We start from the raw sequence: 20,288 nt of genomic DNA on the forward strand, positions 1-20,288 counted from the left end.
AGGTGAAAAAAATGTTCTTCCCTCTCTTCATTAAAGGATTGGTGGGGGGAGGGGTAGCTAAATGGCACAGTGGCTAGAGCACTGGCTCTGAAGTTAGGAGGACTTGGATTCAAATCTAACCTTAGACACTTAACACTTACTAAGTAAGTCACTTAACCCCAATTGCCTTGCAAAAAAAATTTAAAAAGAAAAAAAAAAGAACTGGGATTGGGACTCCAAATGTGAAATAATGTATTTACTGTGAGGCATTGTTGATGTGTATTAGTTTTACTTAAGTGCTCCTTAAAAAAAGCACTTAAATCTCGTGCTGTAGGCAACAACTAACTAGAAATTGAAGGGATATATCCAAAAATAAATGAAACATAAAATATTATGCACTGACAAAAATATTTTTAAAGAACAATTGTTTTCATTTTACTTTGTAATCATTCATAGGAAGACCTAGGAAGAGATAGTGTATTAACTCATAAAAAAAGTCCCATGGTATAGGTTTGAGCAAGCTGCAATGTATAACCAATGAGGGATTCTGAAGTAGAACAGAAATAAAGGATGTCAACAAGGAAAAGTAATATAGGAAGAAAAGATATGTTGCTCACATGGGTGAAGACAATGTTGACAGATTGACAGCATTCCCTTGGTTCTGTCATGATGCTGAGGGAAAGTGAGGAAGTTTCCCTCAGCATGTTGAGTGGATCCTTTAGATGAAATTATGGGTGGATGTAGACAAGAGGTGTATTGACGGTTGGTTTGCATTCTCCAGTGGTTGGAGAAATCTTCCAAAATGGCAGGATCATAGATCCATTAGACTATTTCATTATGAATCTAAAATGTTAATTCATATCTTCTCATAATTAAAATAGGATGTCTTTTGAGATTAATGAGGTTTAGATTTGGTGTACCCAAATGAAATTAGGGTTACTGATGGTCAGTGAGTTAAATAAGGTCTAAATGAGGTCTAGTGACAGGGCAAAAGTAGGGAGTTTTGGGATTCCCTTCTGGTGGCACAAGAGTCCCCTATAAAGGAATTTATAGACCTAAAAACCTAGATTGATAAAAGAGATTTATTATAGGGATTGGAAGTAAGGTTAAAGTCTAGTTAAGGAAATAGGTGAGGATAAAGAGAGGAGGGCACTGGAAACAGTGTTCCAGTGGGCAGAGGCTCTTGGGGTACCAAGCATGGTAGCTAGCATATTTGGAATCTCTGCAAAGAGAGGATTTTAGTTTGGCTCTTTTATACTAGGTGGCTTTGGCTACAAGCTCAAGGAAGCTTGTGGGTGGAGTCCCAGGTTGGCTCCTCACTGGGTTTCAGCTAGAGCTAGAATTTGAATTGAATTCAATGGGTTCCGGGACTGAGCCCACCCCACCTAGATAACAAAGATGAAACTGTGCTTGGGAGTCCCCTCACTGAAGCAAAGTTGAAGGAGGCTTTCTCCTATTTAAGGATTTTCAGTTTGAGGATTTCCTCTTCAATCAGCAATTTGTGCAATATTTCAGACTTTTTTTTTACATAATTCATATTGAGTATTTTTTTTTCCTATTATATAAATATTTAATTACAGAAGAGTTTTTGTAAGAATTTTTGTTTTATGCTAGTTAAGAAAATGTTCCCTAAAGTATTATGTTTTTAGGGGTGTTTTATTATTATTTTTCCCCATTCAGGCATGATATATCAAGCAAAGGAAATACTATTGAGCCTTTTGTTCAGGTCCAAATTCGTAATGTTCAACTGGGAATTTCAACTTTCTGGAGCCTGGAAAAGTTTGAATCTAAACTTGCAGCAATGAAAGAACTTTATGAGGTATGGAATTTTAATAATTTTTTTTTGTTTGGAAAAACATTTAATATCAATTAATTTAATTATATCATACTTAAAAAGGGAGTAAAACATTTAGTTTGATTTTCTTTCTTGTAAAACCTTTTATAACTTGTCAGAGCTACATTTGTAGAATTGGGCTTTTGATTGAGATGGATGGAATTAGGTATAACAAACATTTATAATTAAGTGCTTGCTATGTGCCAGGTACTATGCTTTAAACATCAGGAATGCCAATACAAGCAATTAAAGCTTGCCCTGAAGGAACTCATATTCTAATGGGGGAAGATGGCTTAAAGAGGAGCTGACAAGGGAGGTGAATAGTATCATAATGTAGAGATGAAAAGTAGAGTTATGTGGAGGTCTGATCCAGATGACTGAAGGCAAAAACTTAGTGTCTCAGAGCCAGAATCCAGGGTTCCAATGGCAGAAAAATAAAGATGAAGGCCAGAAGACAGGAAATGTGCTATGAAAAAGACCAGAAGGAAAAAAAGTTAAGGGAGAAAAATTAATCAGAATAAATTCTTTTTTTTTTCTTTAGAATAATAGTAGTGTTAAAAGTGAAGATATCTTTTATGATCCAGAAGATGAATGGGAACCTGACTTAGCAAATACAACAGTTTCTTCATTTTCTAGAAGGAGGTAAATACTATATTTTCACCTTATACTCAGAATATTCTTTTGTTTTAAAGGAACTGGGTGTTTTTTTTTTTTTTTTAATGTGCCTTCTGGTCAAATTTCATGAGGTGTATTATAAAACTGATTGAATTATAGTAGTCAATTTTAAGTATTAAATTGCTTGCCATTCAGGTTGAAGGAAAATACAAAAATATGGTATTTCATTGCTTTTATGAAGTCATAGGGCTAGCATAAATCTAGATTTAGTATAAAAGATTAACCATGCTTTTTTTTTAAGTCCAGTTTCCTCTAAAACTTGGTATCTCTATAGTACATTATTAAGTGATAGAGTCTTCAGTATTATCAATTATAATATGAGTCCTCTCAAAATTATAAATCTGGGTGATAAAGCACATCTTAACATAAGGGGAAAGGTTCCAGATAGATATGTGTTTTTCAGTAACTAAACCATAGGAGAATTTAGAAGCAATGTGAAGGATTTCAAAGAAAAATTATTTCCATCAACTGGGAGCCATTTTATAAATCAGTTCCTTGCCTGAAGTGATACAGAAAAGAATCTAATAAGTCCTGGTATAATTCAAGCTGTCATGTGGAAGAGAAATTAAATTTATTCCTCTGGGCCCAAGAGGTTAGAGCTAGTGGGATTTGCAGATATGCAGATTTGGGCTTTATATGAGGGAAGGCATCTCAACAATTAGAAATGTCTAAAAAATGTCCAAGGATGCCTCTGGAGGCAGTGGATTTCCCACTGTTAAAGATCTTCAGGCAGAATCTGAATGATCAAATGTCTCAGATATTCTTAGATTAGATCTTCTCTCTCAGAGCCTTTTGAACTCTGAGATTCTTTAAGTGCAACCCTCTACCCAGTCAATTACCTGGCATCAGCTTCATAGTATATCTATGAATTGAGCTAATTGTCTTCCAAACATGTGTTACTGTCAAAAGACTGCTCATGAAAGAATCGTTTGGGAACCCTTTATAGTCACTGGAAAATTCACTCTTTAGGGTTTTTTTTTTCTACAGGGGAGAGAATAATAGTCTCTGCTTTTCAAGTTTTTTTTTCTGATTCCATTTAAAAAATTTTTTGTCAGTTCAGTCAACCAATTAACAAGCATTTGTTAAATGCCTACTACATGCCAGGCATTGCACTAAGCTTTGGTGATACAGGAAGGAAAAAGAAATACAACCTCTGATCTTAAGGAGTTTACAATCTAATGAAAGAAAACATCACATAAAGGGAAGCTTAAAAGGGATGAGGTCACAGCCATTCTAGGCCCCCTCCTTAACACCTTAACTTTGGGGGCTCATGACTTGAATCAGAGGATAGAGGGCACTGATGAGTTGTGAGAACCAAGGCTTATTTGATCTTGCAGGATATTTATTATTTCTTAGGGGGCAATAATATTCCATTACATTAATATATCATAATTTGTATATCCATTCCTCTCTTGATAGACATCTGTATTTTTTCCAGTTCTTCACTATGTCAAAAAATGCTCCTACTTTGCATTGAAATTAGACTCATGACTTTGACCTTTGGATCAAATGACTAGCAGTAGACTCTCTAAGTTAAAGCTAATGGACATTTAAGATTCTTTCCTATCATAGTTCCAAATTGTGTTCTAGAATAGTTGATCCAGTTCACAGCTCAATCCAATGTATTAGTTAGTGTCACTATATTTTCACAACCTCATTCAATGTTGATTATTCTCTCTTTTGTCATTTTTACCAATCTGTTATGATGCGATTTGCAATTATTTTTACTATCACTGATTTTAGTGCAGTTTTTTTTTATATTGTTAATATTTTGTAATTCTTCTTTTGAGAATTTAGCAGTAACAGTACACTCAATGTTAAAATTAACTCATATACTGAAGCAGTATATTGGAAGAAGGGGAAAAAGTGAGCATTTCCTTTTGCTTGTTGCTTTGGAATATTCATGCCTCTGTTCTGTTCTCCTTCATTGAGGTGATAGGATCATATTTCATCTCCTATCAAACAAAAAGTCAAAGTCAAAAATGGAAGGAGGTTTAGAAATCGAAGAGCCTAATCCATGTATTTTATAGATATGGAGACCCAAAGAGATAAACTGACTTGCCTAAATGTGAGGTAGTTAAATCTAAATGTTTCTCTTGTCGATTGAGGTCTAAAAAGATGACTTTTCTGGTATTTTCTATATCTCAATATTTTAACCTACATTAGAAGGATTCGGAAAAATCAAATTCTTAGGGGCTAGTTTTGGTATAGAATATAATACTATTACAACTTTAATAGGAAAATGGTTTTTGTTCCAAAACTAATCTATTAAAATTATGTTTACACTAAAAATAAAGAAGATCCAAGTCACGGTCCTTTGAAATTATTTTTTTACTCAACTATAAAATAGAAATTGTCAGCAGTACATATCAAATTTAGACTCAACTGAACCAAACTGCTTTGTGGCAGAACAGAATCTCAGCTAGAAGTGCCATCATTAAGAATCTATTAGTATTTTCATTATATGTTAATATTCTTCAAGTTTGCTGGTCACTTATAAACATTGGTACAAAGCTAAAACTTCATAGATAAGGTTTATCATAGATAAAGGCTAAGACCCCAAATCAATTATTTTTTTTTTTACAAATAAATATGGCATTTTTCAATTATCAAGGTGTTCAAAGGGTTTTATGCCAAACAAAAACACCCAATTTATAAGTCCTAGGACATAAAATATATTTGATTCTTCCAATAAGACTTTAAACTTTTTTTTTTTTAATTCATAAACATGAAAATAAGACAGCACTTAAAAGTTACTCCCTTGTGAACTGATTCAACCATTTTTGAAAATAGCTCTCTGTGGTAGCAAAGAATTGGAAATTGAGGGGATGCCCTTTAATTGGGGAATGGCTGAATGAGTTGTGGTATATAAATGCAATGGAATATTGTTGATTTATAAGAAATGATGATTGGGCAGATTTCAGAAAAAAAACTTAGGTCACATGGCTTAAGTCATGTGAGTCAGAAAAGACTTACATGAACTGATAGTGAAGAGAGCAAAATCAGGAGACTATTATATATAGTAACAGCAACATTTTGTGATGATAATAAATTTGACAGATCATTTGTTACAGAGTCAGCATAAATAATTTACAGAATTATTTGATATTTTAGCCTATTTACCACTCTCCTTCATTAATATATATGATCTAGAATTAACTATTGAAATTTCTTCCTCCTTCTCTTTCTCTTCTTTCTCCTTTTCCTTGTCCTCCTCCTCTTTCTTTACCTTCTCTTTCTCCTTCTTCCCCTCCTTTTTCTCCTTCTATAATGGAGATTTGATGAAATAGAATGTTCAGCTTCATTTGGAAAAAGTGATCCTTTATAAGAATATAACATGTAATATAGTTCCTTACTTCTGACCTTTTTTTTTTTTTTTTTTGGTAGGAGTAGGAGTTTGATGAAGAATAGGAGAATTTCTGGATGTTTGCAAGATATAAAAGTCCATCCGGTTCAGAATCTCAATTCTGCATCAGGTATTTTTTCTACCAAATTTATTAATTTGCATTTCAAATTACTTTAGTAATATAAGTTATGGGAGGGAAAATTTGTAAATGTTGTATATTGTATCAGTCTGACTAAATATTTGTGCCAAGATATGATAACTTAGCCATGTGTTTCAATAGGAGGAAATTAAGTGCTGTAATGTTTTTTAAATTTATGTATGTGTAATTTAGGTTAATATGTAATAATTTATTATTATTATATATATAATATATTATTAATATAATAATATTATTATTAATTAAAATGTAATAATTTATAAGGAAGATAAAAGGACATAAAGGAAAATAGTTATCATTATTATAGAGTAAGTAAAGACATAGTCCCATAAAGGTTAACAGAAAGAAAAAAGTGCAGATTTAATCTCATTCAGGTAAAAACAGATTCTCAGATGTTTCTAAAATCCTAAAACACATGACTATTTCTCTCTATAAAGCAATCTGTAAGGGGAGCTAAACTGACAACTTGATTGGCTTATCTCATTTTTGCATTTATTCTTAGATTACCTAAGATAATATTCACTTGCTTACAGTGCAAAACCATCCATGTATAACTACGGTAACACCTAATTTAACTGTCATCAGAAAATTATCATTATCAGAAAATAGATATTTCACATGACTGCTTACCATTATAAACTTGAGAACTTTTTTCAAATTATAACTCTTTTTTTGATGGAAATTTCTCTAAAAAATATTAACTATTTTCTTACTTATTTACCTGGGAGATACTTAAAATAGATTTCTGAGCTCTTTGATATGGGCATTTCCTCTATTGGTACAGATCTCTACCCATTCAGATCTTTTTTTAGTCCTCATTTCTCCAGGCCCAGGCTTTTTACTTTTTGAGGATACCCAAGGAAGTGCTTTCTTTCTTTTTCTTTTTAATTCTTTTCTAAATAGCATTTTACTTTCTTCAATAAATGTAAAGATAATTTTCAGCATTTATTTTTGTAAAACTTTTGTGTTCCATATTTTTCTCTCCCCTCCCCCAGAGAGCAAACAATCTGATATAAGTTAAATATGTATAATTCTTTTAAACATATTTTAATATTTGTCATGGTGTGCAAGAAAAATCAGATCAATAGGGGAAAAGCCATGAGAAAAAAAAAAAAACCAAGCAAACAAAAGATAGGGGAAAATACTATGCTTCTTTCCACATTCAGTTTCCATACTTCTCTTTTTGAATGAGGATGACATTTTCCATCCCACCTCTATTAGAATTTCTTGAATCACCACTATGTTGAAAAGAGTCTATCCCAATTGATCATTACATAATCTTGTTATTATTATATACAGTGTTCTCTTGGTTCTGCTTACTTTACTCAATATCAGTTCATGTAAACCTTTCCAGGCTTCTGAAATCGGCCTACTCATCATTTCCTATAGAACAATAATATTCCATTACATTCATGTGCCATAACTTATTCAGCCATTCCCCAACTGATGGGCAGCCATTCAATTTCCAGTTCCTTGCCACACTACAAAAAAGACTGGCACAAACATTTTTACACAGATGTATCTTTTGAGGAAGTGTTTCCATCTGTTAACCTTTACTCTGACTGCATTACTGACATACTTCCTTTCCAATCATAGATTTCCTTGTGATATCCCTGATAAAACTTTTTTCATAGAGGTTATCGCTAGAAAGAGGCTTGAATTTATTTGCTTCTGTTGTCCTTTGGGTCACCTGCAACTTTAATTCCTTATGAGTTTTAGTGTTCTCAGATTTGTATTTATATAGCACTTTTAAGAAAAAGATTTGTTTTAGGATAAATTGATTTTTTTCACTGAGCAGCAACTAGGATTATTAAAAACACAGCAGCTTCCCAAATGCAACAACTTACCTTATGCTTCCTCCTGTTTTGTTCCTTTCTGAGCCTTACTTATACAACTTTTACATGTGCGTGTGTGTGCATGTATATGTGTATTCACACATACACACACATTCACATACACACAAAAAAACACATATATTTCCTGATTCAATGGCTGGGTACCTATCTGCATAGCATAATTTGGATAATAAACATTTTTCATCATTTTAGTTTTTCTTGCATAGATGTTGGGCCAATCTCTTGAATATTTATGAGTCTTTTTCAGGAGAACCTGTAAGGTTCTGGGCTTTGATAAAATCAGAAAAATATCATCTGAAAACAGCAACACCTGCGGGATCTTACTATCTATAGGGAATATCTCCTCTGACATTTGTATAATACTTCCTCAGTATCAGTGACAAACACTGTTAGCAAGCATGCACTTCTCTATTTTCATCTTTGCTTGATATTTTTATTCAATTATTTCTGTGGTTGCTTTTCTCAAGAAATCTTGTATGTTCTTAATATATGCATGAGGTGCTCCACCTTGAAGTAGAGTTTGTAAGACTATTAATGCTCTATTGAATAAAAAGCCTATAAAAAATAATCCTTAAACATTAAGTACAGTGGTATTGTATTCTTTGTACTTTATAGTCAGCTATAATGATATGAACTATAGTAGAAAATTATCTATGAATATCTGCTTTTTTATTGAGGAAAATATTCATGATATATCATTATGAGATTTCCTTAATTTATCAAAGCTGTACACTCAAATATTTTTCACTACCCTCTCCTATGCTAGTCTTTTGCTTTGATATTCCTCTGTATCAAATTGTGTGTTGATTTGGTCCGAAACATCTTCAGAGAATTCCTCTGTTTTCTCATCATATGCAATATATATTGATACTAAACTGTAGTTATCATGACCACATGATAGGATGATAAAGTGTCTCATCAAATGAAGTTTATTCTTACCTTTGGGTACATAATGAAATCAGCTCCTTAGTTTGCTCCTTCAAGGATCCATAAGTGATCCTTCCATTTGGATATAATTTCCTTTTGTCTCCTAGTTTCATTTATTCCGAAATTATCAACATGATGTGGTTTTAAATCTTCTAATTACATGTTATTTTGTTAGTCATTTAACAAACAGTTCACATTTAGACTTTTTACAATTAATGTTTATAGTTTATCTGAAAACTGAGTCTTAGCATCAGCCACCCTTTTTCCCACTACCATCACTGGGCAGCAAAAGACAACCAGAACAGAGGGCTGTTTTAAATTTTTCTTTGATTCATGGATTTTTGTAGCTTCTGGTGATGAACCTTGCCATTCTCAGCTAAGTTAGCATCTAGATAATATAGTTAGTCTATTCCTGAGACTGTACTGAAAGCTTGACAAAAAAAATGCTAAAATAAATATACAGTGGGGAAGAGAATAAGCTTTTATTTAGTGCCTACTTTGTTCCAGGCACTGTGCTAAGTATTTTACAAATATCTGATTTTATCCTTACAACAGCCCTGTCGGTTAAATGCTATTATCTCCATTTTTTAGTTGAGAAAACTTAAGTGACTTGTCCAGGGTCTCCCAGGTAGTAAGTGTCTGAGGCTGGATTTAAACTCAGGTCTTTCTGACTGACTTTAGGCCCAGAGATCTATCTACTGTGCCCCTCAGTAATCTATAAGGTTTTGGCCTCTTTAGCTTCTCAAACTTAAGTCATGTTATCAAATTTTTTTTATTCTCCTTTGAACTCATTGCTATAATCTTGTCATCTCCCTACTGGGGTGAAACATTGAAATAGGACCTCAGGCAGGATAAGGAGCATAATTTATCTCTTCTTGATGACTTGTCATCATGAGGAATATCTGTTATGCTTTGCAATAATACATTTCTGTGCCTCTCAGTTTTTCTTTCTTCTCCTTTTACATCAGGCTACCAGATGTCACTTTTGCTTTCATAGTGTTGGACTCTTATAGTTCCCCCTCTGCCTCCCTTTCTAATCTGTAACTTCTAGTCCTGTGAATTGGAACATTAGAAAACTTCAAGTTGTGATTAAGAATTATATGTGAAATAAGGATCAGTAAGACAGATTAGAAGAAAAGTTCAGTAATAATTCATGAAGATGTTATGTAGCTACTACTTCAGTGCTGTTTTTATTTTACTTACAGCACTGAGGTTGATAAAAGTCTCATCTCTGAATAAATAGGCTATTACTATATAAGCTTGGTTATCATTAGTCTGTTCTTGTACCATAAAATAAAGCTGGTTATCTTAGAGTCAGCTCTATTAGTAACTGATTTTATGGTTTGTATTTTATTTTTGCCTTGTTTTCTGCTTTCTTTCCTATGTATTTGTTAAGTACCATCAGTTAGAGAACGGTAAGTTATGTTGAAATTTCTGATAAGGGAGGAGATGAAACTTTTAATTTGGTTAAAATTTGCTGCTCATCTATGAATTTCATTTATTGAGGATTATTCTTATTGATGTAGAGGAATTTAATCTATTATTACAAATAAATGTATTTATTGCATTTGCTTATTCCACTGTGTAATATTAGTCATTCTAGTTTTACCTTGTAGAAAAAGAATATAAGGAAGTTACATAGTAATGATTTTTAAAAATGTTTTGGGTTGGTTCTCTGTTACACTTAGATTGTTCCTTCAAAAGATAGATTTGTTTCAAAGATTGAGTGCTGGGTACAACTGCTATCTTTTTTTGTTTGTTATTTTTTATTTATATAGGTTTAATGGAGAAATCAGACAGTATCTATTCAAACTCGGCAGAATCTTTCTTGCCTGGAATTTGTAAGGAATTGATTGGTTCAACATTAGATTTCCTAAGTCAAAATGATGATGAGGAAAAGACTATGGAAGACAGCTTAATTACCAGTTTTCTTAAAATTCATTCTTGTATGATTGCCATTTCCAAAGCTTATGAACAACAAGATGAAGAAAGTCAAGATAATTGTGAGTGCCATCTCAGCTTTTTAATGATTATTTTCTATATTTTTTGCCCTAATTTGAATTATTGTTTGTTGTTTATAGATTGTTTTTGACCATATTAAAATGTATTTGTGTTGTTCAGAATAAAGTTTTCTTTTATCAGGAGATTGTTGCTGATTAATGTTATACTTTTTTGTAGTTTTTTCTACTGATCGAGCAACTCAGTTATTTTGTATACAAATGACATCTGCTTTTGAACAGCTTGTTGTTCTAACCAAACATTGGCTTGATGATTTTCCACAATCTACTTCAAGACCTGATGACGACTTGACACAGGAAGTTAAAAAATTGGGAGGGTATTTACAATTGTTTTTGCAGGTAAATTCATTTGATGTCTTTGAAATTTTGATTTACAGATAATTTAGTAATTCTCTTCTTGAGGTACCAAAACTATTTGATCTCAAAAAATCTTTAAGGAAAAATGGCAAAATCTTGTTCTAATCAGTGGATTTTCCTCTGTTTTAGTACTTGAAAGTTTTTGCTATTGGAAAAGGTTTTCTTTTATATAAAACTGTTTTTAGCTAAATTCTATGCATCGGGGTAATTAACATAATTTATATATAGATATGTAGCCTCTCTTCAAATGTAGTAAAAATATTATGCATTTGTGCTTTGACTAGTTAAACTTGTGCTATGAATATTTAATAATAAGTGGACAAGTTGCCTACCCGACAATTTAATAATTAAATATATTTAATACAAATTGTATTATGTACTATATTATGAGATACAGTATGAGGTAGAGGAAAGAACATGATTTAGAAGAGAGGACCTATGAAACAGGAAGGAAAAAGTCCAGAAGAGAAGCTGAACAAAACTGGGTTCTAACTATACTAGCTACTGAGGCACAAGAGCAGCTTCTTTGCAACCTCACAATTGAAAAGCCTCCAAAAAAGCATTATAATGCTCTAAAATACAAACTTGTTTCAGTTACTACATTGTGCAAAGTACAGTTTTTATATTTTAGGTTGCTTACAGTGTAGTAAAGTGATTAGTGTGTTTTAGAGTTTATATTTCATATTCTGCCAGTTTGCTATAAAACAAGTCGTGGCTGGAGTTCTAAGATAGCATTCTAAAATAAGAGTTTTCCTTATACTCTCGGAGAGTATTTGCTGATGAAATCAGTGGCAAGTATGAAGAACTTTCTTGTTTTTAGGATGCCCTGATAGTCTCAATAGAACACATACTACATATATGTGTGTATACATGCGTATATTTGTATGTGTAAATTTCTAAGTATTAATACTTAAGAAAGCTGTAATTTTACTAATGTGTATGAAGAGAGCCATGTTGACATAGTAGATACAGCTCTCATTTCAGCTTCCCACTCTGACCCATAATGGCTAGGACGTCTTGGAGAAGCCCCCTCACAGTGGCAGCTAGCTAATGTTGTAATTTGCAAAGCAGGTCTGCGTGGGGTTTGGACAGTTGCCTATCGTAAAGAAATTGGGTCTGAACCAAATTATTTTCTTCTAATGTGGGTGCTAGTTTTACTTACACAGGTTACAATTTTATAAAATGGACAAACAAAATTACAATAGTTGAAGATTTTTAGAGCTCTTGTGCCAACCTGGTGATGAGCCTCTCTGAACTTAACTAGATCTGTCCTCAGATAGTAATGATATAGTTAGTCACTAGACCTTACTTGATGAACCCTATCCAATATGATAGGACTTGCAGAGCTTCTTTTTCACTGGTGTTTCTTTTTAAAAATGTAGCTTTAGGGCAGCTAGTTGGTGTAGTAGATAGAGCACCAGCCCTGAAGTCAGTAAATCTGGCCTCATACACTTAACACTTCCTGCCTGTGTGACCCTGGGCAAGTCACTTAATCCCAGTTGCCTCAGAAAAAATAAATAAAATAAAATAACATAAAAATGTAGCTTCAAGAACTCAACCTTAGCTTTATGCCACGATGAGCTTTAGAATTGGCTTAGAAAGAAAATGTGTACATATAGGTATTTGATAATTATAGGTGTCCATAAATGTTTTCTCAGTTTTAATATGCTGTCCTTGAAATCACATTCTAGGAATCTGGTTTATCTTTGTGTTACTTTTTTACAGAGATATAATAGGGAGCTTTCAGTGAGGAAAGTCTTACACCAATGCATCTTAACAGTTGTTTTGGAGAGTTGTCTGGGATCTTAATAGGTTAAATGAATGTAATACAATAAATGTTTACTGTGTGAAACACTTTACAAGTATGATCTCATTGATAATAACTAAGACAAATGATTAGGTTTATTAAGTGACTTCCTAGTCACAGAGTCAGTATGTGGCAAAAGTAAGACTTAAACCCAGATCTTTCTGACTCCAAAGCCAGTCATTTGCTACTTCATGTTGTCTTTCATATATTTGTTATTATAAAAATAAAAATAGAGAAATAGGATAAGGTCCTTTTTTTTTTTAAAGGATAAAATTCAAATCATAAAATTCCATACATTTTTGTAGTTATTTAAATCTGAAAGTTGTTCTAAATTCTGTGAACTATAGGAACAACTAGGTGCTCAATGACTAGAATACTGGGCCTAGAATCAGGAAGGCCTGAGTTTGAATCCAGCCTCAGACCTTTACTAGCAGTGTGATCTTGGATAAGTCACTTAAACCAAATATCTATCTGCCACAGTTTCATCATCTGTAAAAATGAGCAGCAGAAGGAAATGGCATACCACTCCAGCATCTTTGCCAGAAAACCCCAAATGAGGTCATAAAGTCAGATGTGACCGAACAACAACAAATGGTCATTGTACTATTGTCTGTCAAATTACTTTTCTCAGATTTTCTTGTCAGTGCTTTCTTATTTCTAACTTTCCCAGTCTAACAAGATGGCCAATTTTAATGTTTCAGGGATGCTGTTCAGATATTTCCTCAATGGTGAATGAGGTTCAAAAGAAAATTATCCAAACTGTGCTGCAAGCATTAAGATATGTCGGGCAGATAGCAGTTTTTAAAGGAGCCAAATTTCATCTTTCAGAAAACAATAGGGATAAAATGGTGAATCTTCAGGTAAAATGGATTATATATATTTTTTAAAACATATGTGTAGAGGAATGTAAGAGGATTTCTATTGAGTTTTGTTAGTCAATGACAAGTTTTTAGTTTTCTAGAAAAGATCTGTTACATAAATTTCAAAAGTTTATATATAAGCTTTGAAGTATTTTAAAATCTTTATGTGTATTTTGCTCTAAATTTAGGATATTAACTCTTAATTCATTAGATGATTTTTAAAAAGTCATGTTATCTGATTGTACATGTGTAATCTACATCAGATTGCTTTCTGTTTTAAGGAAAGAGGGGGGGAAGGTAGGAAGGAAGAAAAAATTTGGAACTCTGAATTTTACAAAAATTAATTTTGAAAACTATCTTTACATGTAATTGGGAAAATAAAATAATGTTTTTTTTTTTTTTTTTAAGTATTTTATCTTTCTACCTTGGTAGCTTTAATGATCTGCTATCAGCAATTTAATCAAGACTAGCCAATCAATTAATGAAAAATAATTTACAGTACTGAGGTCAGCATTATATAGTATTTATTTACTTTGGTTATTCATTTCATTCAAAATATAGCATTATTTTGGAAGATTAAGATGTTAATATGTAATTTGAAAACTATTAAACTAAACTATTTTGAATAATCCTAAATTTTTAAAATAAATTGTAAACCTATTGTATGTTTTTTATTTTGGGGTTTTAGTATGATTTTTGTCTTTTTTTTCTTAGGCAGTCATATATTGTTGCCTTTTTGAAGGCAGCTAAGAGACTGATAATAAATAAGGTCCCTATTTCTATTTCATCATAAAGATTAATCATTTGTTTTAAAGAAGATATTCTTTCTATTTAAATGAAAATCATTAGTCATTAATAAAAAATAGTGTGTCATAATGGACTTTGAAGTAAAAAAAAACATTCTTTGATTCATGTGTGATTGTAGGCAAGTCACTTAACCTCTTAGGACAACAGGCAATTCCCTTTCAACTCTAAGTTTCTGATGGGTTGTTAATCAGCATTGATGGAAAGACTGTTCATATTTGGATTTCCTCATAGCAATTGAATTACAGGTTCTTTTCCCTTTCCCTTGTCAAAAAGAGACTAAATTTGAATTTCTACAAATTTATTTGAATTGGTAAAGGCTATCTGTGATCAGGAATGCAGATTTAATGGGTTTTTTGTACTGATATTTGTCATCAGAACATAAAACTGAAGTAACAAATAATTATTTTTTCTTAATAGAAGAACAAATTAATTCCCAAATCAAGGATTTACTCATTATAAATAGTATAGAACATTGATCACTTGTTATTCTTAAGCTTAATGACTATTATTATTTTTATCTATATAATGATTACAAAATATATTATGGTCCTAAAGGTATCTGTAAATTCCAGTGAAACTATTCCATGATTATTTGTTTAATATAAAACAATATTTGATTTTTAATGCATACATTTTTAGGAGGATTTCATAAATGCTATTTGTGATGGAGTAAGGTTTGGTCTGAATACTCTTTTGAATTCTGGACTAGAAAAAATAAGGCAACTTCTGCATGAACTTGAACTCTTCAGACAACAATGCTCACAAAATAAGGTAAGATGAAAGAAAATTTTTAGTTATTATAAAATAGTAATAAAAACCCAATAGAGTGAGTATCCTCTAGAAAGAGTTCTTGATTTATGTAAATTTACATTAGAAAAATTTACTCCGTGACAGGCTGCAGACTGGCAAGGGCTGCGGTGGTGGGGGCAACAGCAGTACCAATGAAACTATGCAATGTCCTCTATTCCAGGCACTGAAGCCCCTCTGGCTACTTCACTAGAATCTCCAAAGAAGGTAGAGCCAAAGGTGAGGGATATAGGAAGTCTGCATTATGGTCCATGTTCCCTTAATTTAAGTAAGAACTGGCTGTAAATGCAAATTTGATAGTTGACTTTCAGAATAATTTCAGTCTTTAGAAATGTAGATAGTTGAATTATTTTCTTGCAGAAGAGATTGATTAATTATAGAATCTATACTTTTTTTTACATATATGACTTTAGAAGATCAATATTACTATCACAGTGGCATGTTGTGCAGCTTTAGTTGTAGCACTCTCTCCTCCTTTCATAATCATTCTGCTGATTTTTGTTATGTTTTTTCTTAGTATTGTGGAAATAATTCCTGAAATTGAAATGTAGCAGTGCCACCTAGTGCCCATTTTGTGGTTGCTCTTTTTGAAGGTTATCCTAGCAATAAATTATGGATTGATAGTTCAGGAAGTAGCAGAATTAGGAAAATATGGGTTAGGTCTGGTGATGACAAATTTCAATGCAGTTTCCTAATGCTTTCATTTTTCTTGTAATGAGTGAATCTATTTAAAAGCATCCCTTTTCAGAATTATTAAAATTCATGGTATTCAAATACCTGCTATGTTGTTAATTCTTCACTTGACATATTATGGGGAAACATGCATTTGTGACAAATTTTTATGAATGCTTTATTATATGGTTATTTGTTAATTGATTGAACTATGAGAATATAAAAAATTCTATTAGTATAATAGAAAGCTTTCTTGTGATTTAGAAATAACTTTTGTCTTGTTTAATCTAATCCTTAGGCAAAGCCACATGGTCCATAAGTAGGCCCATACTCCAGATTTGTCTAGCTCAGCAATACCTTCCAGAGCATGTGCTCTATTGCTCTACAGTCTTTGAGAACACAAGGCCATATTCACACTATGTTGAAATATTAGAATAAGACTTTAGTGGAAGATGCCTTTCATATGTTAGACACAGACAAAATATATTCAAATGAATTAAATGATATAAATATTTTATTTTCACATTTTCTAGCAAAAATGACCTTTCTGTCTTCTAAATGTTACCTTAGGAATATTGATAAATTCATTTAGTTGCTATTTGATTATGTTAGGTGATAACTATAACTTGTTAACATTCTACATATACTTCATTAAATATGTGAGCTCATAAATGTTTGTACTCTTTTCATTAATACTTTCTCCTGTGTGATTATTGTCCTTATCTTTTCATAGATCTTCATAGAAGATCTGCCCGACAAATTGGAGGCCTTTCTCTATATTTCAGGCTCCCTCTTTTTTCCTTCTCTACCTTTCAAAATCCATTGACATTTTATCTCCTAATGCAAGTGTCTGCTTCCCTGGGTGTGCCTGAGCCTAGAGTCTCCACTGATGTCCTGGCCTGAACAACTGTTGATAGTTCTCCCATTATTTAAGCCCGGGGTAAAACCAGGGGTATGGTTTTCTTGTTTGGTTAGTCATTCTGTTCCCTTGACCTTATTAAAGGGAAATTTGTACCGACTAAGAAATGACAGTATATAGATAATCCTATTTATGCATTTTTGAAACCCAGTCACTTACGTTGTTTGAGGCTAGGTTAATGTCTGGAGCATTTCTCTGATCTGTCACTCCAATAGCCCAATTGAAAGAAGAAATAATATTAATCTGATGTTACCTATTCTAGATGAAACCATGTTGATTCTTCCTCATCACTCTCCTTTCTAAATATTAACAAGCTATCTCTTTAATAATATGTTCTAGAGATGTAGTGAACTGGTGTGGATAAAAAGTTATATTCAGAGTGAGAAAGACTTAGATTCAAGTCATTCCTCTCCTGCCCTCTTCTCCCTATTTTCCCTCTACCAAGTTTAATTGACTTTATGATCCTGGGCAAGTTATTAAACTTTTCTGTGCCCAGGACAATGCTTTACGACTGTAAGTTGCAGAAGAGTTGGTTTGAATATGAAGCTTTCCCTTGGGAATTGCTTATAATAATAGCTCACATGTATATAGTATCAGGCAGTATACTAAGTCTTTTACAATTATTTTTTCATTTGATTCTCACATCATCCCTGAGAGGTAGGTGTTTTTATTATTTCCATTTTACAAAGAAGGAAATTAAGACAAATAGCTTAAATGCCTTGCTCAGGTTCATGTAGCTGATAAGTATTTGATACCAGATTTGAACTTCTCTTCTTGATTCTCCAAGCTGGCACCTTATCCACTGAGCCATCTAACTGCAAACCTTATGTTGATGTTATCATAGGTATGAACTAATAACAATGATACCTTCTAAAATTTTACCTAGAATCAAAATTAAGCTCATTGATTTAGAGTTTGCAGATTTCATTCTCACCCTTTTTGATCATTAGGTCATAATCTGTCTTTCTCTAGTCTGGTGACCTCTTTTTTTTTTTTTTTTCTGTTCTTCTCTGCTTTGAGATATCCTTGACAGTGATTCAACATTCATTTAATTTATCTGAGTTAGGTTACTAGAATTCATCAAGGGGAACTGACTGTTCTTCTCCTGTTTTGGGCTTCATCTCCTATTAACCCTTTTAATTTTGTCTTTTCTAGTTTAAAGACTTTTCTTCTTGGAAAGGAGAACAGAGGAAAATAAAAGTGGAATGGTTCTGCATTCTCTCCATCAGCCAATGACACCACATAGTCACCTCACATAGATATTCTGAGCCTTCTTTGATCTTCCTCTTTATCCATGAAGCTCTCTTTTGTTGTTGTTGTTGTTGTTGTTGTTGTTGTTGTTGTTTTTTGGTGATCACCAGTCCAAGTTATTTCTGAGCTTTAGGGCTTCTGATCTTGTCCTGGCAGGATTATGCTATGTTTCCTCTTTTATCTTTTCTTATTTTCATCTGTTCATTTCTTTTAAAAATCCAAGTTGGTCAGTGAATTCCCTGTGCATCTACCTCAGTCTCTTTAGACAGATTTTCTTTTCTTCCTCATTAAAAATGTTTTTAGTTTTATTTTCTGAATTTCATTCTTAAGAATTGCCATTACTCTTAGTTGACTTCCCCTGCAGAATTTTTTCCACGAAGTCGAACTGATCCTTTTTCCTGAACTTTCTGGAGTCTTTCCAAAGAATCTAAACTATATCTCTCATATAAATAATCAAATCAAGAAAAATTTAGTAAGTGCTGACTGTGTGCCAGGCATTGTGGTGGCAGTGTCAGAAGAGAGAAGTAAGCATATCTGAGAGATGTTACAAAGGTAGAATTGACTGGACATGGCAATGGTTTGGATCTGGGAAGTAGAGAGTGAAGACTTGGGGATGACACATAGGTTGTAAACTTCAGTGACTGGAAGAATGATGGTTTTCTCAACAGTGACAGGGAAGTTTTTTTTTTTTTTTTTGCTGAGGCAATTGGGGTTAAGTAACTTACCCAGGGTCACACAGCTAGACAGTGTCTGAGACCAGATTTGAACTCGGGTCCTCCTGACTTCAGGGCTGGTGCTCTATCCACTGCGCCACCTAGCTGCCCCTTGACAGGGAAGTTTGAAAAAAGGGAGAGTTTGAGAAAGAAGATAATACCTTTTTTTCTCCATTTGTTTCACAGATTCTAAGATAGTCATCCTTCTCCCTAAAATAGCTTCAACAAATATTTGCTTAACTGAAATCATTCATCACTGTTATGTAGGGTGTCCTTAAAAGCCATAGTATTAGATTGAACTAATACTTTTGAAATACCCTGTTCTTCATATGTATACTCACACAACTGTATCACTTTTGTTTTTTCCCTCTACCTATTTTCAGCATATTTCCTTCTCCTGTTAGTGAATTTTCTCAGAAGAGTGTAATTGATTGCTATATATTGTTTCTCTGACCTATCTTCTTTATTTGTTTTTTTCCTTTTTAAATAAGGTAGACCCTTCTACCCATATTCCAGTCAGGAGTCACATTCCATCAAGTCTTATTGATTGTTAGGAATTCAAATTTGTCACTTTGTATTAGGATTTCCAGTTTTGACTATTTTTCAATTAATAAAGGACACAAGTTGACATACTTTAAGTTAAAATTTGACTACTTAAAACCAAAACCTCCAAGATATTAAAGAGCCAGAGGATGGTACCCAGTTTTTAAAGTGAATCCTTTATGGAAGATTTAGTGACAAATAGAAAAGAATTGTACGAATGGAGAGAGAATACTTGGAGGAGTTGTAGTCTACATCAAAGGATGGTCTGCATCTCAGTATGACACCTTATCCTAGAACTATTAAATCAACAAAGCATCACATTGCATATGATTCAGAATGAGTGGCCCATTTATTGGGAATTTCAAGTATTCTCATTATGCAATGATTTGGATTGCAGCAGTAGTCAGTTATAACACTATTGGTCCTATTTGTCATGTATCTTTCTTGCCTTCTTCAAGTTTTATGTCTGGAGGCAGGATCTTAACTAGATGATCTAGAATAAGATGTTAAAATAATAGAGTTTTAGAGATGGAAAAGACTTTGGAGATGATCTAGCTAGTCCAGAGGTGCAAACTCTTGGCCTGCTGTCTGAGTAGAGGGAAAACCAGGTTAAAATATAATCGATGGGGGCAGCTAGGTGGTACAGTGGATAGAGCACCAGCCCTGAAATCAGGAGAATCTGAGTTCAAATCTGTGCTCAGACACTTAACGCTTCCTAGTTGTGTGACCCTGCATAAGTCATTTAACTCCAATTGCCTCA

General features: G+C 32.9%; 1 protein-coding gene across 1 annotated transcript in view; it reads left to right on the plus strand.

Annotated features, from left to right (window-relative positions):
- KIF14 (kinesin family member 14) overlaps positions 1–20,288 on the plus strand; it is a 57,918-nt gene that overhangs the window by 29,586 nt on the left and 8,044 nt on the right. Inside the window, exons 20-26 of the mRNA XM_051998694.1 lie at positions 1,660–1,798; positions 2,355–2,455; positions 5,876–5,964; positions 10,553–10,777; positions 10,953–11,131; positions 13,658–13,816; positions 15,263–15,394. Of these exons, the coding sequence (XP_051854654.1) occupies positions 1,660–1,798; positions 2,355–2,455; positions 5,876–5,964; positions 10,553–10,777; positions 10,953–11,131; positions 13,658–13,816; positions 15,263–15,394 (1,024 nt within the window). The remainder of the gene's footprint in view (positions 1–1,659; positions 1,799–2,354; positions 2,456–5,875; positions 5,965–10,552; positions 10,778–10,952; positions 11,132–13,657; positions 13,817–15,262; positions 15,395–20,288) is intronic.

The sequence above is a fragment of the Antechinus flavipes genome, chromosome 4 (assembly GCF_016432865.1).
Source record: "Antechinus flavipes isolate AdamAnt ecotype Samford, QLD, Australia chromosome 4, AdamAnt_v2, whole genome shotgun sequence".
NCBI lineage: Eukaryota > Metazoa > Chordata > Mammalia > Dasyuromorphia > Dasyuridae > Antechinus > Antechinus flavipes.